Here is a 27398-nt window from a genome sequence, read left to right on the forward strand (position 1 = left end):
TGCCTATTGCAGAAGCTCATGTGCACACTCCGGGGCACAGTTGGACTCGGGCCGGGCAAACTTAGCCTTTTATCCTTTCAAAATTATCAAAACTAGAACCATTGTGGCGGATAATGGCAAGGTACATTTAAATTGCATGAAACATTACACAGCAGGCTTTGCATATGTTCTTTCTGTTTTTTTTTTTTTTATTAAGAAAGCCTAGTTTTTTTCTGGCCTCTGCTCATGTAATAAAGAGAGGAAATCTTTATTGGCCCTGAGTGCGACTGTGTGTCACCCAGTTGCATTGCCCTTTCTCCAACTTTTCATTGGCCTCAAAAGTTCTCCCTAGAATTTGTACTACAATAGCCTGTAATCCCAGTGCACTACACACCTGCTGTAAAAAAGACCTGCTTTAAGTCAGCAGCCTGTTTATCTTGAGCATAAAGGGACATACCTGGGGTGCAATTGGCTCCTTATCCCTTTGGCATTCAGTGCTAATGCAAATGTGAAGTCCTAAGGCAACTCAAACAATTGTCACAATATATGATAATAAATACATTGAAGGAACCAAGATATACAAATATATGGTCTTAAAAACACTACAAAAACCTTATTCTTTATATCAATTGACATGATCAATAGTTGAATCAATTCCCATGCTCGTTCCAAACGTGTCTACACTCACTCATTCACTTTCATACTTGATGTATATTCAAATTAATGATCGTGAAAAAATGTATAATGGATTCAAAGGATGATTTCCACAATTGCTGATCTAACGGTTTCAAAAAAGTTATTCATCCTAATTCATGTTGGTAGATTCAGCACTATAATCCAACACTGAGAACAAAATGATCTCTAGGGCAAGACAACAATGGTTGAAAACGTGGCTCGAGATCAGATGGAATCTACACACGTTTCGGCACTGGGTTGCCTTCACCAGGAAAAGCCACAAGGTTAAAAGTCTTGCTGCCCTGAATGTTACAGGAAACTATGCATTCAATGCTGCGTAATGTCAAGAAGTGTCCTTCACGAGATGGTAATATAAAACTACTGAAGTAGATCTGCCCAACTGAAGTTCGAAGTACACGTCGCCCGTGATTTACACACAATCACGAGCCGGACCGGGATGCTGGTGAGCGCCGTCTGAAACTTAGACACATACGAGTCGGGCCTGAGTACTGATGAACGCCGTCCGCGATTAGAGAAAAACTGGGATGCAGGTAAGAGCCTTCTGTGATAGAACCACTAGTCAGATCGGGGTGCAGATAAACGCCGTCCGCGATAAGAGCGAAACCTATGATAAATAGAGTGCCGCTGAGGGCATAACAGTCAACACGCCCTTTGTTGCAGACTCAATCTGAGATTAATGATGTACGATCCAATGAGCGACTGATGATGCCGACAAACTGGCTCTGGCTACTGCACCTGCTGCACTATTTGGACTTACGCCCCTGCATAAGAAGCATATCTGTTGGCAATCCAACCAAGAGAGTAGCTGCAAGGTAATTTCCTGTTGCTCCAGCCCGGCACAGCATAGGCAAAGAAAATCAATCAATCAGTCATTTGTAAAGCGCACTACTCACCCGTGAGGGTCTCAAGGTGCTGGGGGGGGGGTGCTGCTACTGCTCGAATAGCCAGGTCTTGAGTAGCCTCCTGAAGGTTAGTAAGACCTGGGTCTGCCGTAGGAGGATGGGGAGGGTGTTCCAGGTCTTGGTGGCGAGGTGGGAGAACGATCTGCCGCCGGTGGTCGCTCTTCGGATGCTTGGGGGAGGTCAGGGGAGCGGTGCTTGCAGTTCGGGGTGTAGAAGGTGAGTCTGTTGAGGTATGCCGGTCCAGTGTTGTGGAGTGCCTTGTGTGCGTGGGTGAGGAGTTTGAAGGTGATCCTCTTGTTGACGGGAAGCCAGTGCAGGTCTCTCAGGTGGGGTGTGATGTGGCTGTGGCGAGGGATGTCGAGGATCATGCATGCAGAGGCATTCTGTATGCGCTGTAGTCGTTTCAGTAGTTTGGCCCAGGCTCCGGCGTAGGGGGTGTTTCCGTACTCCAGCCCGCTGCCTACGAGGGCCTGGGTGACCATTCTTGTTTCGGTGGGAATCCACATGTAGATCTTGCAGAGCATGCGGAGGGTGTTGAAGCAGGAGGACAAGACAGCATTGACTTGCTTGGTCATGGAGAGTGTTGAGTCAGGGATAAACCCCAGGTTGCATGCATGGTCAGTGGGTCTCGGTGCTGCTCCCAGTGCGGTCGGCCACCAGGAGTCGTCCCAGGCTGAGGGGGTGGATCCGAGGATGAGGACATACGTCTTGTCAGAGTTCAGTTTCAGGAGACTGTTCTTCATCCACTCAGCGACGGTTTTCATTCCTTTGTGGAGGTTGGTTTTGGCGGTGAGGGAGTCGATCAGCTGGGCATCATCAGCGTAAGAGATGATGTTGAGGTTGTGCAGTCGGGCGACGTGGGCAAGCGGTGCCATGTAGACGTTTAACAATGTCGGGCTGAGGGATGATCCTTGGGGTGCGCCGCAGATGATCTTGGAGGTTTCAGAATGGAAAGGGGGAGGCGGACGCTCTGGGGTCTGCCGGAGAGGAAGGTGGTGGGCCATTCCAGGGCCTTATCGCAGATCCCTGCGTTGTGGAGGCGGGTGCGTAGGGTGCAGTGGCAAACGGTGTCGAAGGCGGCTGATAGGTCCAGGAGAATGTTAAAGTTATAAAGCCACTTCCTCACCTCAAGTATACCTCAACAAACGCTGCTGTTCTTTTTTCAACAAACATTCTGTGTCATATAAGAGAAATATCCTGGTTTCCCTGTTCCTATTTATTAGTAAAACATTCCAGCAGCTCGGCTAAAATAAAGGAAGACTGTCATTGCATCGACTCCCTCACCCTGACCCTCATAAGGCAGTGAGAGCTCTGCTGGAATCCCGTGGCGAGACCGCCCTCTTGTGTCTGCAGGCGGGGCGGAAGATGGCGCCCTGCATGTTGCGATTGCTCAGAGGGTCAAATGTCATTCTTAATGTGATCTCGAACATCCTTAAACGTAGACAGGAAATAATGTCTCACAGCTGTCCTCAACCAATGGGCTTCTGCACTGGCCGAATGCCCCCTTTCCCAGTCCACCCCTGCACTGTCTGTAGCATTTCAAGTGTCTGAATTAACAGTTCCGGGACAGTTGTCTTTTCACGAAATTAAGGGAACAGTTTTCCTCGAATCAAAAAAGTATGGGCATGTTGTGCTCCTCCGATCCTGCCCACATCAACCACTGAAAGAAGCACATAAGAGAGAGCCAGCAAACGCGGAGCACAGGGGGGTGTTTATTTGGCGAGGAAAAGAAGCACTGGAAGACCTGTAAAACACATGCAAGGTGATGGAGTGCTTAAGCAAAAAGAAAAAAAGTTATGACCCAAAATTGCGAGCAGTGGAAGGATAGAAGTCAGTCAGTCAGAGGGAGTAAGTGGCTATGTTACAGGGGAGGGACAAAAACAGGATGGCCAGGAAAAGCCTTTAAATAAGAACCAAGAAAATTAAAGTTACACTGAGGCCCACAATGGTAAGCAATGGGAGGGCTGTAAGCTCATTGTAAATTCTTGATAAGCCTAAGCACATAGTCGGTCTTTTGCAACCAGATCGTTTGCACTGGCTGGTAGGCTCGACTTAAAAAAATGTTTAAAAAAGTAAACGTTACCTCATATTCCAGTCTACAGAATTTAGAACAGCACTTATGCCCAAACGTCAACACAAGTCAACAGCATTCCTTGTGTGAATGCAGATATTCACAATTTAAGAATGTACCTATTTCTTTACCGTGAGACAAAATGTTCACCGGTGGACAAGAATCATTCCCAGTTTGCGACATTCCCTTTAGCACTGGGAGGCTGTTGGGCCCTTGGTTGCAGTATCAGACGGTGGTTGGTCCAGGGCCTGATCAGCCTCTCACTTCCTGACTACCACCTATCGCACAAATACTCTCCCCTGCTTTACACACAGCCTCGTTTTTGTCACCATCGCTAGAAACTGAAAGGAAGAAGGCGCGTGAAACCCCGCAGGCAACTCACCGGCATCCTGGACTCTTCTTTTCGGCTTTGCTGGGGATGATGAACGGGGAGCTTCAGCAGAGTCTAGAGACTGGGCTCTGCACTTCCGCTGTCACGCCCTGAGCAGTCGAAGCAGGAAGCAGAATCGAAGCGCAGCCGCAACAACCCCACACACCACCACAAGGTGGCGATATAACGCCAAGCACTGACTGCACTTGAAACAGCAATAAAGCACTTCTGCAAATGCCGTCGTTAACGGGCATTAGGCTACCATCACATAGAACGGGAGGGAAAGGACGGCTTGATTATGTGGTAAATGCCTCGAATTAAAGTCATTCTTTTCTTGGAAATGAAAAACATTGTACTTATTATAACCTCTATAAAATCTACATACTCGGTGTAATTGGTGTTGTTTTATTTTATTTGGATAACAATTATAAGAAAATGAAAGCACACTTAAGTCGTGATGGTATTAGACTTCAATGCGTGTTGCAACATTTGCTCCCTTTAGAGCGAACACACTTTTATATATATCGGAAGATAGCTGGCTTTTCACAGTGCGTGCCTGAACCGTTGTACGTCACAAATGATTGGCGCTGAGGTTTAGAAGACCGCCCAGGGAAAGCAAATAGGGCGGCCATCTTGGAATGTTGTCTATTTATTTGTTCGTATTTAATGCATGAGGAGAATTTGACAAATTTACATGTTACAGAAACAAACGAGAAAGAAGAAAAGTAAAATAAAACAATAGAAGGCAATCACACAAAACATGTACAGGCCTAGATTACAAATTTACAATATTGAAAGAACTTCCCTGAGGGACATGAAAATGGATGTATTAGTTCTGGAAGTGTCTAGTAAGAACACCGTGACCGCCTTTTATTCTAAGTATATTTTAGATAGTGAAGAACTAGTAATACAAGCCACAAGTCCTAAAAAAGATGTGGGGGGACTTACCAAGTTAGGCTATGTAGGTGGAATCATGGCGCGTACCAACATCACACAAAGTGACATCAAATGACATCAGATCTTATGACCCGAACATAGTTTCCAGGATGCTTGTTTCTGGTCCAGGGAAGACATGGCTTGGCAGTTCGGGCTGGACTGTTCCCATGAGGCACAGGGTCAGACTGATTTGAATATGGCCATGTCTGAACTGGGGTGGCAGAGTGAGCTAAAGAATGGTGATGGATTAAACCCAGATCAGTTGACTGGGGGTGAGTGTTTGTTTTGCTCAAACGCTCCGTCCATCATCTCCTTTTGTATAGCTCCGAACATATTTGTAGCAGGTCTATCATGAGTACATTTGAGTGCATTACCCTGTTTAACAAATGAGATTTTGCGTCTGTGTCATGCTAAAAAAAGATATAACACAATGCTGAAGCAAAATCTGGACCTCAATTTATACATTTATTTTTTAAACCCTGCCACAGAGAAATTGGCAACAAGGAGAAACGTGACAGTAAATCTGTTCTGCTTAATTGGTTGCAAAGTCAGCATTTTAAAATATCTTATAGTGTTAAGACACCTGCTGCAGAGATCTTTGTGTGGCAATTAAATCTTGGATTTTAATAATAATGGTACGATAAATCTGGAGGTTAATGTGTTTGCTGGAGAGATCTGTGTTTTGTGTAGGCTCATATCTCTTGTTATGTTTTGTTAAAAACATTTATTCCGAGCACAGTCACCAAAATGGTTTCATGGCGCTCAAAGACAACAGCGGGTAAGCAGTACAGCAGAAAACCTCAATAGGCTAACTGAAAGAAGTGGGTTTTAAGAAGTTTACGAAAATGCACATAACTGGGGCATAGTCTGAGAGAGATGGGGAGGGAGTTCCACAGAGTGGGGGCCAGTAAAGAAAAACACGAGCCACCATGCTTTTAACTTTGTACCTTGGGACCATCAAAAGGTTGTGGGAGATGGACCGAAGGTCTCTCGAGGGGGTGTACCGCTGAAGGCTGGAGGTGATGAAGGCAGGAGCCTGATCGACAAGAGCCTTAAAAACAATACAGCCAAGTTTGAACATACAGCGGTAGGCCACAGGAAGCCAATGCAGTCTCCTCAGCAGGGGCGAGATATGTTGATGTTTGGGCTGACGAAAGACCAGTCTGGCCGCCTGGTTTTGCACCAACTGCAGCCGGTGTAGATGGAAAGCTGGTATTCCAACATAGAGGGAGTTGGCGTAGTCAATACGGGAGGTGACAAGAGCCATGATGACAAGGGTGAGGGCCTCAGTGGTGAGAAACCTACAGATTTTGCATATCCTGCGCAGATGGAAGAAGCAGGATGATGTAACTGCATTAATTTGAGGCCTCATAGATAGGTCACTACTTATGATGATGCCCAGGCTCTTTACCGAGTTGGCAGGGCGAGGTCCCGAGAGTGGGAGGCCAGAAGCTGGAATTCCAAGGGTTGGCTTGCCCATCCATCAGCACCAGCTCCGTCTTGTTAGGGTTAAGTTTCAGCTGACTGTAGTGCATCCACTCAGAGATAGCAAGCATGGTGGATTGAAAGTTAGTGCAGGAAGAGGGGGAGGAATCAACAGGAAAAATCAATTGTAAGTCGTCAGCATAATTAAAGATAGTAGCTGGGGTTTGACGGAGGGAAACCATGAGGGGATGCATATAAAGGTTGAACAGAAGTGGCTTATATGAAGGGACTAAACAAAGTCAAAAGCATGCCTCTCTTGAATACCTGTGAAGTGATAAGCTCTGTGCCTTTGCTAACCCACCAGTGCATTTAGGTGTGAGGTTCCCGATGGCTCCCTGCCAGATTACTCCAACAATAGGAGGTCAGGTCTAATGGCCCCTTAACGCCTGCAGGCTTTCTAAAGGGTGGGCGGGGCTGTGTTGGCCGTTGGCATCACTGGGGAGGGAGTGCTGTCCGACGGGAGCACGGAAGGGGTTAGCTTCGCCTTTGTTATGGTCCTAGCTGAAATCAGATAAGCCCCTTCCCGGCCTGCACGTTGCTGCTCAGAGCAAAAGCAGACCATATGCAGACGCTGCTGAATGTGTTCCAGTGTCTGAAAATTACACCAGGATAAGTTTACCGTATTTCTGTGGAGCTTAACCTCTTTGCATTATAGACGGCGTCCACCCTGTGAAAAGAGTGGGTAGACGCCATCTATCCATGTGTATCCTGGACTTGTGCCCTGCTAGTAATGATTATAAACTGACTAAGACATTACATTCAATTTATATAATCGAGAAAACATTGGTGTTGTTGTTAAAGGGAGAACAAATTCATGTTTGTAAATTCATCATTCATAAATTATTTACAAAGCTGGCAAAATATTGGTCTGCTCCTGCGTGACAATCCATTGTTTGCAGTGTGGGTATATGTGACTTTTTCATGTCCCAGGGGTGACGCTTCAAGTGAAACTGTATTAAGACAGAGTACTGCAAATTGGGATTGTGAGAGTGTGTGATAATTTTCATTTAAGAATTTTTCTCCTTTCCAGGCCTCCCCTGACAGACTTGCTGTAGAAGTCTCTAAGTAAAAGCCTCTTGTGGACCATACCAAAAACATACAGCTGGCTTAGCTTATCCTTAGTTTGCTTTATTGCCACTCTCTATTGCTTTCTTCTTATTTGATGACTTGCCTTTTTAGGTCGAGCCTTTACCATTCCGCAGGAATGGGAAATGGGGAGAATTCAAGTCGGCTATTTTCTCTTCAAACCAAAGGGCTTTCAGCCGCGGTTTTCTTGCAGTGCCCGTGAACCACGTGATAACATGCACGCGCATTCAGGGCCAGCCAGCCCAGCACATCAAAGGGCTTCTCCTCCCCTAATTATTCATGGCCGGCCGCAGGCCGGCCGTACTTTCAGTTTCCCCAGAACGGCTAATTAGGGGAGGAGAAGCCCTTTGATGTGCTTCACACCAATGCGCCTCAGTCATTCCTCTTCTTTGTATTTGCTTCCAGACTCCGATCTGCTCATGTGCACAAGACGCTTTACACATTACACTCATCTGCCTGAAGTGGGAGTTTTAAACAAGCAAAGCTGGTCCTTCTGTACTTGCAGTTTCACTTCTAATGTGTGTTGTTATTTATCATGATTTTTAGCTGAGGTGTATCACGCTTGTTCATGAGTTTGATCTCTTCATACTGTCAAATGTTTTCTAAGTTGTTTTTGATTGTCTTACCACTGGAGGTCTCCCTGTGCTACATTTAGCCTCTGACACATGCAACGCCACTCAACCACGCAACGCCACTCAACCACGCAACACCACTCAACCACGCAACGCCACTCAACCACGCAACGCCACTCAACCACGCAACGCCACGCAACTACGCAACGCCACGCAACTACGCAACGCCACGCAACTACGCAACGCCACTCAACTACGCAACGCCACTCAACTACGCAACGCCACTCAACTACGCAACGCCGCTCAACTACGCAACACCGCGCAACTACGCAACGCCGCAATGCCACGCAACTACGCAACGCCACGCAACAACGCAACGCCACTCACACATGCAACGCCACGCAACTACGCAACGCCACTCAACTACACAGCGCCACTCAACTACGCAACGCCACTCAACTACGCAACGCCACTCAACTACGCAACGCCACTCAACTACGCAACGCTGCGCAACTACGCAACGCCGCAACGCCACGCAACTACGCAACGCCACGCAACTACGCAACGCCACGCAACTACGCAACGCCACGCAACTACGCAACGCCACGCAACTACGCAACGCCACGCAACTACGCAACGCCACTACGCAACGCCACGCAACTACGCAACGCCACGCAACTACGCAACGCCACGCAACTACGCAACGCCACTCAACTACGCAACGCCACTCAACTACGCAACGCCACTCAACTACGCAACGCCAATCAACTACGCCACGCCACTCAACTACGCAACGCCGCGCAACTACGCAACGCCGCAATGCCACGCAACTACGCAACGCCACGCAACAACGCAACGCCACTCACACATGCAACACCACTCAACTACGCAACGCCACTCAACTACGCAACGCCACTCAACTACGCAACGCCACTCAACTACGCAACGCCGCTCAACTACGCAACGCCGCTCAACTACGCAACGCCGCTCAACTACGCAACGCCGCTCAACTACGCAACGCCGCAATGCCACGCAACTACGCAACGCCACGCAACAACGCAACGCCACGCAACAACGCAACGCCACTCACACATGCAACGCCACTCACACATGCAACGCCACTCACACATGCAACGCCACTCACACATGCAACGCCACTCACACATGCAACGCCACTCAACTACGCAACGCCACTCAACTACGCAACGCCGCTCAACTACGCAACGCCGCTCAACTACGCAACGCCGCTCAACTACGCAACGCCGCTCAACTACGCAACGCCGCTCAACTACGCAACGCCGCTCAACTACGCAACGCCGCAATGCCACGCAACTACGCAACGCCACGCAACAACGCAACGCCACTCACACATGCAACGCCACTCACACATGCAACGCCACTCACACATGCAACGCCACTCACACATGCAACGCCACTCACACATGCAACGCCACTCAACTACGCAACGCCACTCAACTACGCAACGACGCTCAACTACGCAACGCCGCTCAACTACGCAACGCCGCTCAACTACGCAACGCCGCTCAACTACGCAACGCCGCTCAACTACGCAACGCCGCTCAACTACGCAACGCCGCTCAACTACGCAACGCCGCAATGCCACGCAACTACGCAACGCCACGCAACAACGCAACGCCACTCACACATGCAACACCACTCAACTACGCAACGCCACTCAACTACGCAACGCCACTCAACTACGCAACGCCGCTCAACTACGCAACGCCGCTCAACTACGCAACGCCGCTCAACTACGCAACGCCGCTCAACTACGCAACGCCGCTCAACTACGCAACGCCGCTCAACTACGCAACGCCGCTCAACTACGCAACGCCGCAATGCCACGCAACTACGCAACGCCACTCACACATGCAACGCCACTCACACATGCAACGCCACTCACACATGCAACGCCACTCACACATGCAACGCCACTCACACATGCAACGCCACTCAACTACGCAACGCCGCTCAACTACGCAACGCCGCTCAACTACGCAACGCCGCTCAACTACGCAACGCCGCTCAACTGCGCAACGCCGCTCAACTGCGCAACGCCGCTCAACTACGCAACGCCGCTCAACTACGCAACGCCGCTCAACTACGCAACGCCGCTCAACTACGCAACGCCGCTCAACTACGCAACGCCGCAATGCCACGCAACTACGCAACGCCACGCAACAACGCAACGCCACTCACACATGCAACGCCACTCACACATGCAACGCCACTCACACATGCAACGCCACTCACACATGCAACGCCACTCACACATGCAACGCCACTCACACATGCAACGCCACTCACACATGCAACGCCACTCACACATGTAACGCCACTCAACTACGCAACGCCGCTCAACTACGCAACGCCGCTCAACTACGCAACGCCGCTCAACTACGCAACGCCGCTCAACTACGCAACGCCGCTCAACTACGCAACGCCGCTCAACTACGCAACGCCACTCAACTACGCAACGCCGCTCAACTACGCAACGCCGCTCAACTACGCAACGCCGCAATGCCACGCAACTACGCAACGCCACGCAACAACGCAACGCCACTCACACATGCAACACCACTCAACTACGCAACGCCACTCAACTACGCAACGCCGCTCAACTAAGCAACGCCGCTCAACTACGCAACGCCGCTCAACTACGCAACGCCGCTCAACTACGCAACGCCGCTCAACTACGCAACGCCGCTCAACTACGCAACGCCGCTCAACTACGCAACGCCGCTCAACTACGCAACGCCGCAATGCCACGCAACTACGCAACGCCACGCAACAACGCAACGCCACTCACACATGCAACGCCACTCACACATGCAACGCCACTCACACATGCAACGCCACTCACACATGCAACGCCACTCACACATGCAACGCCACTCACACATGCAACGCCACTCACACATGCAACGCCACTCAACTACGCAACGCCGCTCAACTACGCAACGCCGCTCAACTACGCAACGCCGCTCAACTACGCAACGCCGCAATGCCACGCAACTACGCAACGCCACGCAACAACGCAACGCCACTCACACATGCAACACCACTCAACTACGCAACGCCACTCAACTACGCAACGCCGCTCAACTACGCAACGCCGCTCAACTACGCAACGCCGCTCAACTACGCAACGCCGCTCAACTACGCAACGCCGCTCAACTACGCAACGCCGCTCAACTACGCAACGCCGCTCAACTACGCAACGCCACTCAACTACGCAACGCCGCAATGCCACGCAACTACGCAACGCCACGCAACAACGCAACGCCACTCACACATGCAACGCCACTCACACATGCAACGCCACTCACACATGCAACGCCACTCACACATGCAACGCCACTCACACATGCAACGCCACTCACACATGCAACGCCACTCACACATGCAACGCCACTCAACTACGCAACGCCGCTCAACTACGCAACGCCGCTCAACTACGCAACGCCGCTCAACTACGCAACGCCGCTCAACTACGCAACGCCGCTCAACTACGCAACGCCGCTCAACTACGCAACGCCGCTCAACTACGCAACAACGCAACGCCACTCACACATGCAACGCCACTCACACATGCAACGCCACTCACACATGCAACGCCACTCACACATGCAACGCCACTCACACATGCAACGCCACTCAACTACGCAACGCCGCTCAACTACGCAACGCCGCTCAACTACGCAACGCCGCTCAACTACGCAACGCCGCTCAACTACGCAACGCCGCAATGCCACGCAACTACGCAACGCCACGCAACTACGCAACGCCACTCACACATGCAACGCCACTCACACATGCAACGCCACTCACACATGCAACGCCACTCACACATGCAACACCACTCACACATGCAACGCCACTCAACTACGCAACGCCACGCAACTACGCAACGCCACGCAACTACGCAACGCCACGCAACTACGCAACGCCACGCAACTACGCAACGCGACGCAACTACACAACGCCACGCAACTACACGCAACGCCGCTCAACTACGCAACGCCGCGCAACTACGCAACGCCGCTCAACTACGCAACGCCGCAATGCCACGCAACTACGCAACGCCACGCAACAACGCAACGCCACTCACACATGCAACACCACTCAACTACGCAACGCCACTCAACTACGCAACGCCACTCAACTACGCAACGCCGCTCAACTACGCAACGCCGCTCAACTACGCAACGCCGCTCAACTACGCAACGCCGCTCAACTACGCAACGCCGCTCAACTACGCAACGCCGCTCAACTACGCAACGCCGCTCAACTACGCAACGCCGCTCAACTACGCAACGCCGCAATGCCACGCAACTACGCAACGCCACTCACACATGCAACGCCACTCACACATGCAACGCCACTCACACATGCAACGCCACTCACACATGCAACGCCACTCACACATGCAACGCCACTCAACTACGCAACGCCGCTCAACTACGCAACGCCGCTCAACTACGCAACGCCGCTCAACTACGCAACGCCGCTCAACTGCGCAACGCCGCTCAACTGCGCAACGCCGCTCAACTACGCAACGCCGCTCAACTACGCAACGCCGCTCAACTACGCAACGCCGCTCAACTACGCAACGCCGCTCAACTACGCAACGCCGCTCAACTACGCAACGCCGCAATGCCACGCAACTACGCAACGCCACGCAACAACGCAACGCCACTCACACATGCAACGCCACTCACACATGCAACGCCACTCACACATGCAACGCCACTCACACATGCAACGCCACTCACACATGCAACGCCACTCACACATGCAACGCCACTCACACATGCAACGCCACTCACACATGTAACGCCACTCAACTACGCAACGCCGCTCAACTACGCAACGCCGCTCAACTACGCAACGCCGCTCAACTACGCAACGCCGCTCAACTACGCAACGCCGCTCAACTACGCAACGCCACTCAACTACGCAACGCCGCTCAACTACGCAACGCCGCTCAACTACGCAACGCCGCAATGCCACGCAACTACGCAACGCCACGCAACAACGCAACGCCACTCACACATGCAACACCACTCAACTACGCAACGCCACTCAACTACGCAACGCCACTCAACTACGCAACGCCGCTCAACTACGCAACGCCGCTCAACTACGCAACGCCGCTCAACTACGCAACGCCGCTCAACTACGCAACGCCGCTCAACTACGCAACGCCGCTCAACTACGCAACGCCGCTCAACTACGCAACGCCGCAATGCCACGCAACTACGCAACGCCACGCAACAACGCAACGCCACTCACACATGCAACGCCACTCACACATGCAACGCCACTCACACATGCAACGCCACTCACACATGCAACGCCACTCACACATGCAACGCCACTCACACATGCAACGCCACTCACACATGCAACGCCACTCAACTACGCAACGCCGCTCAACTACGCAACGCCGCTCAACTACGCAACGCCGCTCAACTACGCAACGCCGCAATGCCACGCAACTACGCAACGCCACGCAAGAACGCAACGCCACTCACACATGCAACACCACTCAACTACGCAACGCCACTCAACTACGCAACGCCACTCAACTACGCAACGCCGCTCAACTACGCAACGCCGCTCAACTACGCAACGCCGCTCAACTACGCAACGCCGCTCAACTACGCAACGCCGCTCAACTACGCAACGCCGCTCAACTACGCAACGCCACTCAACTACGCAACGCCGCAATGCCACGCAACTACGCAACGCCACGCAACAACGCAACGCCACTCACACATGCAACGCCACTCACACATGCAACGCCACTCACACATGCAACGCCACTCACACATGCAACGCCACTCACACATGCAACGCCACTCACACATGCAACGCCACTCACACATGCAACGCCACTCAACTACGCAACGCCGCTCAACTACGCAACGCCGCTCAACTACGCAACGCCGCTCAACTACGCAACGCCGCTCAACTACGCAACGCCGCTCAACTACGCAACGCCGCTCAACTACGCAACAACGCAACGCCACTCACACATGCAACGCCACTCACACATGCAACGCCACTCACACATGCAACGCCACTCACACATGCAACGCCACTCACACATGCAACGCCACTCAACTACGCAACGCCGCTCAACTACGCAACGCCGCTCAACTACGCAACGCCGCTCAACTACGCAACGCCGCTCAACTACGCAACGCCGCAATGCCACGCAACTACGCAACGCCACGCAACTACGCAACGCCACTCACACATGCAACGCCACTCACACATGCAACGCCACTCACACATGCAACGCCACTCACACATGCAACACCACTCACACATGCAACGCCACTCAACTACGCAACGCCACGCAACTACGCAACGCCACGCAACTACGCAACGCCACGCAACTACGCAACGCCACGCAACTACGCAACGCGACGCAACTACACAACGCCACGCAACTACACGCAACGCCGCTCAACTACGCAACGCCGCGCAACTACGCAACGCCGCGCAACTACGCAACGCCGCTCAACTACGCAACGCCGCAATGCCACGCAACTACGCAACGCCACGCAACAACGCAACGCCACTCACACATGCAACGCCACTCACACATGCAACGCCACTCACACATGCAACGCCACTCACACATGCAACGCCACTCAACTACGCAACGCCGCTCAACTACGCAACGCCGCTCAACTACGCAACGCCGCAACGCCACGCAACATCGCAACGCCACGCAACAACGCAACGCCACTCACACATGCAACGCCACTCACACATGCAACGCCACTCACACATGCAACGCCACTCACACATGCAACGCCACGCAACTACGCAACGCCACGCAACTACGCAACGCCACGCAACTACACAACGCCGCTCAACTACGCAACGCCGCTCAACTACGCAACGCCGCTCAACTACGCAACGCCGCGCAACTACGCAACGCCGCGCAACTACGCAACACCACTCAACTACGCAACGCCACTCAACTACGCAACGCCACTCAACTACGCAACGCCACTCAACTACGCAACGCCACTCAACTACGCAACGCCACTCAACTACGCAACGCCACTCAACTACGCACACATGCAACGCCACTCACACATGCAACGCCACTCACACATGCAACGCCACTCACACATGCAACGCCACTCACACACGCAACGCCACTCACACACGCAACGCCACTCACACACGCAACGCCACTCACACACGCAACGCCACTCACACACACAACGCCACTCACACACACAACGCCACTCACACACGAAAAACCACTCACGTTGCCAATAGGTCTCGCAGTACGACAGTTGGAGCCATTACAATTGCAAATAACAATGCCTTTCACTTTGGTTATCATTTTAAATACATAAAGGGCTTTGTCATTTACAAAACCAATAGCTCCAACTTTCCTACTGCGAGACCTATTGGCAACGCCAGTGCTTGTTCTTCTTGTGTTCGTGCCTCCCCTGGAGCTTATCCTCTTTACTGTCGTTTGATTTAATGGCCTGTATTCTTCTACTGCTCACCTTCACAAATATGCCAACATTTTAGAACATGGAAGTGGGAGATTTTGAGAAATAAATCTAGAGAATGTATTTTACCTGTTGATTTATATTGTATCAGGAGAGATTTTAGATGGGAGACAGCTAAAAAAGGCCACTTTTGTCTCCCACCTAAATCGGGCCGCTTGGTATATATGCATACTTTTTTCTTTTTCTTTCAGCTCTCCAAGAAAGTATGTGTTTACTAGCTTTCTCCCTCATGCTGCTTCCCCCCAAACTGACACCTCCCCATATGTTGTTCCTCATACCTTCCCCCAATCTCTGCTATACTTTCCCCACTTTTTGATTAAATTCTATTCTTTGGTCTCTCATGGACCCAGCCCTAAGCATCTCGATTGCTCCATCACCCCCTCCCTGTTGCTTCCCTCACCTTCTACCAACACCACTATTGGTCCACAAACGTCTCGCAGTCCATAATATTTTGTTTTTGTTCTAGTGGGCCAAGCAATTTTCATTTGCGGTTGGATCGCTCTGCAGTGTAAAAAGCACTTTGACACAACAATTTTTTTTAAATTTATGGATCCAACTGTCGTCCGTAATCTTGGATCGGTAAATAAAAAGATGATGCCCACGTGATTCCCAAAGTGCACTCACCGTGGTGATACGTGCAAAACATACATCATCAATAATGTAATCCCGAAGGAATGACGTAGCAGCCAGCAGTAGCTGCATCATTAGGCATGTTAGTTTTTCCCTCTTTTTTATTTTTGCTGATCCTACGCACCATCAGCAGAAAACATTGGCAAACCTATGCGGTCAAAAAGTCTAGACTTATTAGCTAATACTGGTTATAATTTTAACCACTTATACAATGCTTTGGTGTGTAAGGGCTGAAAACCTACTTCACCTCTGGCACATTCAATTTCACTCAGACTCTTATGTTCATTTTCCCCATCCCCTTTAGACACTTTTATACCTTCATCCCTGTCTCTTCACCACCACTGACAGCCACTTCTGTTCTCTCCTCTACACATTTCAAACACTCACTCTCTCCCCTATGCCTGCTGGTATTTCTCCACTATCTCCAGGCATTCTTGGCGACCCTCTTGGGCTTACTGTCTCTTGTTGGGAACACCAATGCTCCACCCATGGAATGCCTTCCCAGGGTAGAGTACCGCAGGACAGTGAGTTGCGCTGCCTTGCGTTACTTCAGATATACCAAGAAATGCAGGGCCGTGCATGGTGGCCTTGTGTCATCTTGTGTTGCTTGGTAAATCGGACTGAAGGATCACGTTGTCCTTGTGACAACACGCGTGACGCAAGGGCAACGCAATCCAATGATAAATCTGGCCCTAAGTCTATACTGAAAGAACCAGACATGGAGGGAGAGGAAGAAGAAGAGGAAACCATTATTCTTCAAACGGGGAAGTGGGAATAGTGTATAAAATCGCTTGCATATGTGGAAAAATATGTCCATAAAGCCAGAAATTAGTGATAAACAAGTCCATTCCCACAACTGTCAACTTTTCAAGACACAAATTAGGGTGATGTTTGGGCTACAGACTGCCACAATGGGTCGTGGACGTACTAGGTGGCTAGCTAATAATATGTAGTGAAGTAGTGTGGCTCACTGGTTAGAGGCGGCAGACCCGAGAGCAGAGGACGGCCCGGGACCAGGGTTCGATTCCCGGCGCGGCAGGTTTCTGGACCAGGGTCAGCGGACTCGATAATTCTCTCGCCTCGGTGCCCACTCTGATCAGCGATCACACTCGGCAACTCTGGGCATTAGCTTGCCTCATCTTCACTAACGGCCCCCCAGACCGCCGGGGATGCCTGGTCTCACCCTGGAGATACCCATTAAGGGACCATCTCTCAGGGAAGCCAGGAAGGGTTTCGCGGCGGTCGAAGCGCCAGGACGCCTACGGGTAGCAGTGCGCTATATAAATGCCTACACAATATACAGAACATTGGTGCATTTTCATTATTCAGAATAACATGGACAAAAGATCAGTATACTGGCAGGTTTGGTGTCTTACCACAAGACATTTATTGAAATGTTGATAGAAATGTAGACATATACAATACTTTCATGGTTTTAATAGGATGTCATAATTTGGAAGTGTGGCAGAAACACTCAGAAGAACGTTGATTGTACAGGAAGGTGTCCCTCCCTGTGAAAGTGGAGTGTGTGTGTCATGGATGAGACCAGGCTGGGTTTCAGTGAAAAAAAGAATAGACAGAGTAAGGATGGGTCCTAGGATGGCCTGGCCAAGTCCTCTGGCCCTACTGCTTCAAGGTTACTATATGTTATCAGGAAAATATTGGATGCCATCAATATCTTTATTACTGATTGAATGATTATTGAATGGAAACATGCCCCTTTCAGGGGTGCTGAGAGGAACAGTGTGGTCAACATGAACCTCTTTCAACAACTTGGTCTCGTGTTGCATTAAACATTTTTTTAAAATCATGTTTGACGGCTATATTAGTGAAAAATACACTGTGGGCGTGATTCAGAAATGGACTTCCATATTGTATAATTACAAGTGCGGCATCTCCGCACTCGTGCCGGAATCTCCGTACGCTGCATTTACAATCTGTATCCTTTGCATTGTTTTTAGCTGCTTCACTATTTTGACTTAGTAGACTGAATTATATCAGTGAATTTTATCCAATTAGCATAATGCAAGGTGAGGGGAGCTCTCATTATCTGTTTGTTTGTGCTTGTTGATGATGACATTACATATTAATTTACATATCTGCCTTCTGTTACTTAGTGATGGTGTGATCCCATTGGAAGCATGCCGCCTTACCGGGAAGTGATTACACTGTTCAAGAGAGTACAGCAGCAAACTGAGAAGTGTGGAGACAATCCATGAAACTCTTAGCAGCCCTGTTGAAAAGTATTGTAGCAAAACAATCATGAAAGTATAGCAGCCCTCTTCAGATGCGTTGGAATTGTCCATGAAAGGTATAGCAATGCTGGTGAGAAGTGGAAGTCAAGACAATTTTATTAAGGCTGTTAATTGGCAGGTAATAAGCTCAAACCCTGGAAATACCACTTCAGTCTTTCATCTTCCGACGGTCAATATATAGTTTATGGTTGTATGATGGTACAACGTATGCCTGAACCACCCGGTCTCAACCACAAGCACGTCTTTACCACGAAATTGCGTGGTAAAGGCATGAGTGGTAAAGACATGATTGGTAAAGGGACATGTGTGGTAAAGATCACACCCCTGCCCCCAGTCTTGAAAACTGTCTCTTTTCACCTTCTAGCCCTGAACCGAAAAAATTGACCTCACGCCCGAAAAACTACCCTCACCCTGGCCCCCACCTGAGCCCTAAAAACTGTCCCCTACACCTGTAAACTACCTGACCCTGCCCCCTCGCCCTGATACCTAAAACTGACCTTAGCGCTGAAAACTGTCCCTTCCTCCACCCCGCCCCCTAAAAATTGACCACATGTTCTTAAAACAACCTGACTAAAACCCTCCCACCCTGAGCCCTAAAAACTGACCCCTTACCCATGAAAATGACTCCGGCCCCCCGCCTGCCCTGAGCCCTAAAACCCAGCCCCCCCTGCCCTACAAACAACCCGCCCCCCAGAGCGCTAAAAACGACCCCCCAAAATCACAGCCCCAGTGCCACTTACATGACCGTGTCCTCTCCTGATCCTTCCTCTTCCTGCCCGCCCATTCCAGCATCTAGATCGCACACTGCCATCGCACACTGCCTCAACTACACATATGCGTGGTAAAGGGTTATGCGTGGTAAAGGGTAATGCGTGGTTAAGGCAAGCATGGTTTGGCTTGCGGGGAAATGGCACGCATGGCTCAGCCTGCGTTGATAAGGCAGTTACCAATAGTTTAACATTAAAGTGGATAATAGTAACATTTGTCATTTAAAGCATGTACAAGCAATTACACTGTGTTGAGTCCTACAGCCAATGCTGTGTGTCACTGCCATTAGAAATACGGTCCTGATAAGCAGTGTTGGCATTGTCCAAGAAAGAATAGCAGCGTTGCTAAGAAGTGCTGATGATAATATGGTGGTGGCATGTTGAATGCCAGAAGTACATTTCACCTAGGCAGTGTGTAGCAGATGCTAAAGACATCAAGCTGCAGTAACACCCAGAGCAATCCCTAATCGTTCCCGTCCCTATAATGAGTTCCCAGATTACAGTTTTCCATTTTCATCACTGCCGGCCCCTGTAGTTTCTACTGTCCTAGTCATTTTAAAAACAATTCTTTAGTGGAGAACACCCAATGGCATCAGTAAAATGATATTTTCATTGTATTCATTTTCACCAACATTACTGACTTAATGCGCTTTAAAACTCACCATTGGCGTTGATTTCCGCAAAAAGTACTTGGGGAAGAGACCCTAAACTTCCATCTAATTTCGACAAAAGATTTTGGTCCGGTGTGCTTTAGACCACGCCATTTTCCACTTATTTTGCCTAAATGTTCTTGAGAAGCAATCTGTTCATTAATTACTTATGGTGCTGGTCTAAATTACACCATAACAGAACATTTGATGCTCATATTTCAGAACAGTCTTTGGGAGAGGTGCCCAAATCTCCCATAAAGTTGCTGCCAATTTATGCCAGTAATTGTTTAGCAATAACCTCACTGAGAGGGACATTAGACCTTTTTACACTGTAACATAAAGTAGAAAACATAGCAATGATAAGCGTAAACATTTAGTCCTTCCTGGTAGATTTTATATTGAAAAAGTGGAGTTAAGTGTTAGCAAGAAGAGGGTTTTAAACAGAAGTGTTATAGGGCTCGTCGGAAAGAGAAGATTTAGATGCCTGAAAATGCAAAAGAAAAAGGCTTATTTATAGCGCCCACATTTACCCCGTCTTTATAAACCATTGATAGAAAAACTGTAGTTTATTGTTGCCCAAATTAATGGTACTTATTTTAAGTGACCTAAAAAAGATGAAAGGCTGAGTGGACCCACCAGGATTCAAAACTGTGACTATCACTGGGGTAGATGCTTCAGTCCACTGAGCCACCTGACCCAGCCAGAAAGATTCATCAGCTTGGAGTGTGAAAAGAGAAAGCTTGTTTTGATCTTATTGCTTTATTCACATTTTTAAATTCCAATTTGTGATTTGATTATAGGTGTTGGGGCATCCTTGGTTGATAATCACGGTGTATTCAATCACACCCAGTTTTGACCAACATTCCCAGGCTATTGGGCATCAGAAGATACTTTTTGCCACACTCTTACCAGCATTTCAGGTGAATGAGAAGCCAAGTTCTATATAGAAATACGTGCTGTGTTATTGAAGGTCACAAGGACATTAAATAAAACTGCACATATTTGCTTTAAATGCATTATTTTCTACAAATGTTCAAAAATATGCCTTGCAGTATAATGTGCATAAAAATCTAAAGAGCACTTTAAAATCTCAATATAGTACAACAATGCTCCCCCCCAAACCATGTGAATTTTCCATCAAATTTCCCCCATCCCTTCCCTCAGATGTAGTTACTGTGGGCAATATCCACAAAAACATTTAAATATGACTATGTTGTAGCCGATGGCTGCTATGACGAGACAAAAACAGTGGGTCAGATTCACAAAGGTAAACAGACACTTTTTGGTATTCACAAACTACGAGTTACTAGTACGTTTTCGAGAACTCCGCACAAAAAAAGATAGGCATGTGAATCAGGCCCAGTGTATTCTTGCACAATAGTGCACAACTACCACTTTAAAAGTTGACGTGCACTGGGGTGTGTCTTATACCCCTTCCGGCTGTCCCCCAGCCAGTGTGCGAGTCCACTGCAAAACACAGAGTGACTCCGCCAGGAAGGACACTCTCCTCTTACAGTATTTTAACTAATTGAGAGGAGCTGGTTTTCTTCCACCATACCTTCCCAGTCCCCCTGAAGACAATGAGCCCCTGCAGGTGACACCGACAGTTTGCAGGTGACTTAAAAGGTCTGCTTACCATAATGATAATCAAACATCATGCACAAGGGATTATGTTAATAAGAGGCATTGGGGTTTAGGGACTTCTTCAATTGTTTGATTTTAGACCCGGCACTTTTTGATGAGAGTTTGCTAAATCCAAACTAGCAAGTGCGGTTAAAGATAGAGAAGCTGCCCAACTTCTTTTCAGCCGTATGCTCCAGGAGGTGAGGGCATGCATGCAAACATTTATGAACAACTAAGAGAGAGAAATTGAGTGTGGAGAAAACTTTAAGCAGGTTAAAATTACCGGATTTTGTTTACTTAGAAAAGCGGGAGTCTCCCACATAAATCAGTCGTAAGATGATGCTTGTGAGCATTACATAATACATTACACTATTGTTCATAGCTTTTTGGTACATTCCATTTCCATGTGATAGTTATTTGTTGCATGGCAATAGATAGTATAGTGTCAAGTAGTTTCACTTGGGCACCACCTAGAGGTTTTACTAATTAAGGAAACTGGACCAAGCTACTAGTGATAACTAAGGGCAGGATACCATTAAAGTATGTTTGATTTTAGTCCAGAGGTTGGTTAGTGACATACATAGTATCATCATATGTTCAGTAGATGCCTTTGCTTTGTTAAATCTCCAGCACTTATTTCTGTCAAGGAGACCTACGTTCTCAATTGTTTTGGGGTGACAGACCTTGATTTGAGGGAAGGAACAGAGATTGGGTCGACAAATTGAAACATTTAAAAATTCACCTCCATGTTGTTGTGTGTGTTTTCTGGAGGGAAGAGATACCTGCTATTATCTATCTGTATGCAGTAGTGGATCTTTAACTCTCTTTTCTATGTCTTGCCGCATAGCGCCGAGACACTGTGTCGAGTAGCCCTTTGCTCTATAAATCTCGACACATTAACATCTCTGAAGGTTTTTGTTTCTTTATTTCTAACCTGTGCATTTGGTCTTAAACGGAGTAGAATTGTGACGCTTTAACTAGAGATGTTGTATTTTGTGTATGTCCATGCAGGGGTGAATAATTCTGGTTTTTGGAGTGGGCACATGTTTTTGCTGTTTTAGTGATGGTCTTCCATAGAGTGCGCTACAGTTTGATGTGTAGGTAGGGAAGATCACATTTTTCATTACTAGAATTGAAAGGGATAATTCCGTCCCTGAAAAGTATCTCCAAATTCCAAGATTTCCCTTTCAATCCACCCGAGCCAACTTTTATTTTGCATTGTTATCTTAAGTGTGTTAAGCCATGTAAGGTGACAGCCATTCTCCCACGGACATGGCATCTACTTATGCAAATTAACAAATATTTTTGGAGTGCACAAAATCACATTTGAGAAGATCATTTGCAAGTTTGGTTTCCTGCGAGTGTAACCCTATAAAAATGTAAGGTCTAGAGGTTTGCACATAATAACTGCCTTGACATAAGGCTGGGCGTTCTCACTACACTGGATCCAGATAAGAATTGTCAGTAAGAGACTGCTGTGTGTTGTACCTCTACGGAAAAAAAACTGAGAGAAATTTGCCATTTCACTGGGTCATTTGTTATTCTTCTATTGCACATGCAGCACTTGGCGGTTCTTGTTGATTAAAATGAATTTATTATTAGTTTGAATGTCAGATCACAACAAACATGGTTATAAGACTTTTAAATGCACAAAGTAATGGTATCTGACAATGGGGAATAATTTGTTTCTGACAAAATAAAGGTTTCTTGAAAGTTCTAGACGTAGCACAAATGAACGTAAAGTTGTATTTACTGCAACCCGCTGGTCTAGTGCAAAACATCCAATAGATTTTTAAGAAAGTGTATAAATGTGTTGGCTTCAGGTTTGAATGTTGAAGAATTCATACAATAAAAGACGTGGCGTTCTACCAATGCTCTACATTCCACTACTTGTGTCATATGCTTCATGTTGCTTGGATATAAATAAAAAGAACAAATGACGGACGGAATGCTGCAAAATGCAAACATTCACCCCAGTCAGAAAGATCTGGGTTTAATCCACTGTCTTTTTGCCCACCACGCCACCCTAGTTTGGACCTAGCCATATACAAATCAGTTTTGTCCCTGCTCCTCATGGGGACTGTCCAGCCTGAACTGCCAGGCCAGGTCCTCCCTGCCGGAAACAAGCATTCTGGGACCGGTTTCACGGAATTACCCCTCATCAGCCAGGCTAGCTTGAATCCAGTAGCACAGCAGTCAAGTCTGGGCATACCCTTCCCTCTTAGGGCAACTAAAGCTGTGCAGGGTCAAGACTGATTTGCATATGGCTAGATTCAAACTGAACTGGTGTGTAGAGTAAAAAAACAATGAACTTAGGTCCAGATCTCTGTACTGGGGGTGAATGTTTGACATTGTTCAGCATTTCGTCCATCAATTGTTCTTTTTGTATTTGTCACCCCCAGTGGGACGGTTATGCCCAGATGTGTGTCCTGTGCTCACCATGACACTGAAGACAATCTAGCCTGGCTGATGACGGGTGATACCCCGAAACCGGTCCAAGGATGCTTGTTTGCAGTCCAGGGAGGACCTGGCTTGGCAGTTTGGGCTGGACTTTACCCATGGGGAGCAGGGTCAAGACTGATTTGCATATGGTGGGGTCCAAACTGGAATGGCAAAGTGAGCAAAAACAAAATCAATGGATTTTGGCCCAGATCTCTTTCCTGGTGGTGAATGTTTGACATTGTTCAGCTTCCATCCATCAATTGTTCTTTTTGCTTAACCAGAACATCACCAAGTTGTTGTGTGGCTGGTTGAGTGATATAACATGTGACCGCTGCAACTGCTGACATGCTGGTGAGTACACAGGCAAAGAAAGTAAATGAAACATTACCAAGATGGGAATTTCGATTCAGTATCAGTGGGCCACACATTAACATTTAACGTAGAAGGCTATCAGAGAACGCTATCCGACTTCTTCATTCTCCAGCTGCAAATAGCTTCAGCCGACATCAGAGTGGCAAAGTGTCCTACATAAGGTATTTGACAGAAGTGTAGACACCAATGTTTTAAAAAATCCAATTTTGGTTCTAGATGAACATTACACACCCACTGTATGTGTTGCTGTGTAATGAGATGTACATTCTTGCACAGAAAACAAGAGAAGGGTGAAAGTATTGAGGAAAACTAGCAGCAACATGCAAGTTTCAGAATATACATGCCGAAATAATTCAGGACCAAATAGTTATGTACTCTAAAAACAAAGGAATACAGGAGAGACTGGTTTGAAGGAGATTCCAACTTAATATTGCCCTGGTTTAGAAAGCTGAACTGTTGGAACGCTGCACAAAGGCCACTTTACCACTAGGCACTGACACTTTTGTCAACAAGCTATCTGATGCTACAGTAAAGGGCCATGACGTTCATAAAAGTGATAAAGGTAGAAGAGAAAAAGAGAGCAGGCCACTTAGCACTCCGCTCAATGTCCAATTAGTATGTGATGTATGGAGTCATAAGTCTATATTCAAAATATGTCAACACCAGTTATACAATCTACCGTTGGTAGACAATCATAGCTATATAATGTCCAATGTTATTCCTCCCACAACTCCAAATTCAGAGATCCAAGTCAAGTTGTATTCTTCCAAATGTTATTCTTTTTTTATTATATTTCCATATTTTTATAACAACTTCACAGCTCACACTGCCGACACGTATTTCGTCTCACAGAGACTTTTTCAAGGCAAAGAAGATGAAAATACAGATAGGAGTGATATCCAGGGTCCGGATTATTGGGGTGGAATATGTTCACCTAAATGCGGGTCCTCAATAATGGTAGAAAAGGAGAATATATGCCCTCAACTCCTATCCTCACAGCTAGGACTGTGTGTAAAGTCTTCTATTGTTCATAGCATATCGCGGTAGGCAGAAAAATAGAGGTTAGTTATACTTGGTATGAATATTAGGGAACCTATCCTCCACGTATCCCAGAGAATAATGCGCCCGTTTTAGTGTTTAGTAAGGCAGTACTGGGCGGGAGGTCCCTCGTAAGGATTAAAACGTATGAACGAAGATAAAGACCATGGTAAGTCTCTAAAGAGTCGATAGTCGGCCGACCCCAAACCAGTCGTCAAAACGCCAAACCTCTTGCTAGGGGAACACTACCACCATTTCTCCTGTTTGTAAAAGTGATAAAGGTGACCGTGAGAGTAGTAAGAGAGAGTTTCAAAAAGTATTTAATGCTTCTCGAGATCAAACAACCATCATCACGTGTCATTGTTGTGAAAGTACCTCTCATTCTGCAAGATTCGACAAATGCCCAGCAAAAGGGGTCAAAGTGTTTAGTATGTGGCACAATTGGCTATTTTAAAAAAGTATGCAGGGGAAAAAAAGCAAAGAAAACTTGGTAATTTGTGTTAAAAAGTGGGCCAGAGTTGTCAGATGAGGAAACTAGCTAAGAGAGAATACTGCATAATTTAAACAAAAAAAGTTGTATTGATCAATAATGACAATAATAGGAATAAACCATTGTGTTTGGTTTCTTTTGCTGGAGTTTCTTTGGAGGTTGCAGCGGATTCTGGATCCCTTTTCACTATCATTGCACGTTCAGTATTGGAAAAATAATTTGTGCTGTTCATAGGCTCTCATTTAGAACCTACAGATGCTAATCTTAAGATTTTTACTGGGGACAAAGTGGACATGTTAGGATTTAGATTGCTTGTATTTAAGTTCAACAGACACGCCGTTTGTAAGCTTTATGTGGTAGCCGAGGGTCCATCTGTCCTGGGTTGGAAGGTTCAAAGAGCTTTACATATTGTCTTGGATCCTAACAGCCCCGAGCAGGGGGCGAAGGGGCGACCAGGCTGAGAGGTCAGGAGTGTGCTCCCTCCCTGTTTCCCGAGCAGGTTTTAGTTGCATGTTATGGTGAGAGTTTGAGACAATGGGATTTAGAGGAATTCAGTAAAACCTTTTGATGTAAGAGCACTCACTCATTAAATTAGAGTAAAATCTCTGCTATCCCTAAAATATACAAAACCCAGAATATCCCAGCTATTGTACGAGATGAAGCGAAGAAAGAATTGAAGAAATGATAAGATTCTGGTATTATTAAGCCAACTGAAGCATCTAAATGGATTCACTAGTGGTCATCAACAGGCGAGCCAATTCAAAAATCTATTTATGTGTAGATCTTAGATGTTTAAATGACAATATTGTGGTAGATTAGCTATCTACCGCAACAGTCACAAAGGGTACATGTGAAAAGTGCCAGAAAAATTGCCAAAGGTGAGAACAGATTTAGCGAACCTAAAAGGATTTTCAAGATAATGAATAATACTGTTGACCAAAAAGATGGTGGTGTTTGGCATATGATTTGTATTGCCATAGTAAAAACCGGGTTGTGTATCAATGGGAGCGCTGCTAATCCCACAAGCAGATATTGGTGGCAGACTTCTGGAAATATGGGCCCAAGCTCAGCATCATCATCTGAGGCTAGTTCCATGAACTGTGATGTAACTTGTGGTACCAGAGACAAAGAGGGTATAACGTGTACTGATGGAGGCATTTGAACAACTTGTGGGAAGACAGTGAGAGACCATAGAAAATTAGAAATTTATGATAACTTGTTCGAATAACTTTTTCTTTTTGCCTTGTTTTGTTGTTTTTAGGGGGATTGTGTAGTGTGGTTGTGTATATGTAAGTATATAGTGAGATATAAAACTTATTAAGAATTTGTTTTAGTTCTATGTTCTGGGTATTTATGTGGAGTTTAGAATGATGGAAGGTATTTTGTGAGGAGTGGAGGCATGTACTGGTAGTGTCTGGCTTTGCTCTGCCTCGCCTATTTTTGGAGTTGAATTGCACAATATT

The 27398-nt window shown here is 47.5% G+C and overlaps 1 protein-coding gene across 1 annotated transcript in view; it reads right to left on the bottom strand.

Annotated features, from left to right (window-relative positions):
- The window catches only part of ARPC3 (actin related protein 2/3 complex subunit 3), a 43925-nt gene extending 39797 nt beyond the window's left edge, over positions 1 to 4128 (bottom strand). The window contains exon 1 of the mRNA XM_086943016.1: positions 4031 to 4128. Coding sequence (XP_086799142.1) covers positions 4031 to 4036 — 6 coding nt within the window. The 5' untranslated portion in view covers positions 4037 to 4128. The remainder of the gene's footprint in view (positions 1 to 4030) is intronic.
- Between the last annotated feature and the right edge of the window lie 23270 nt (positions 4129 to 27398).

The sequence above is a fragment of the Lissotriton vulgaris genome, chromosome 11 (assembly GCF_964263255.1).
Source record: "Lissotriton vulgaris chromosome 11, aLisVul1.2, whole genome shotgun sequence".
Classification (NCBI taxonomy): domain Eukaryota; kingdom Metazoa; phylum Chordata; class Amphibia; order Caudata; family Salamandridae; genus Lissotriton; species Lissotriton vulgaris.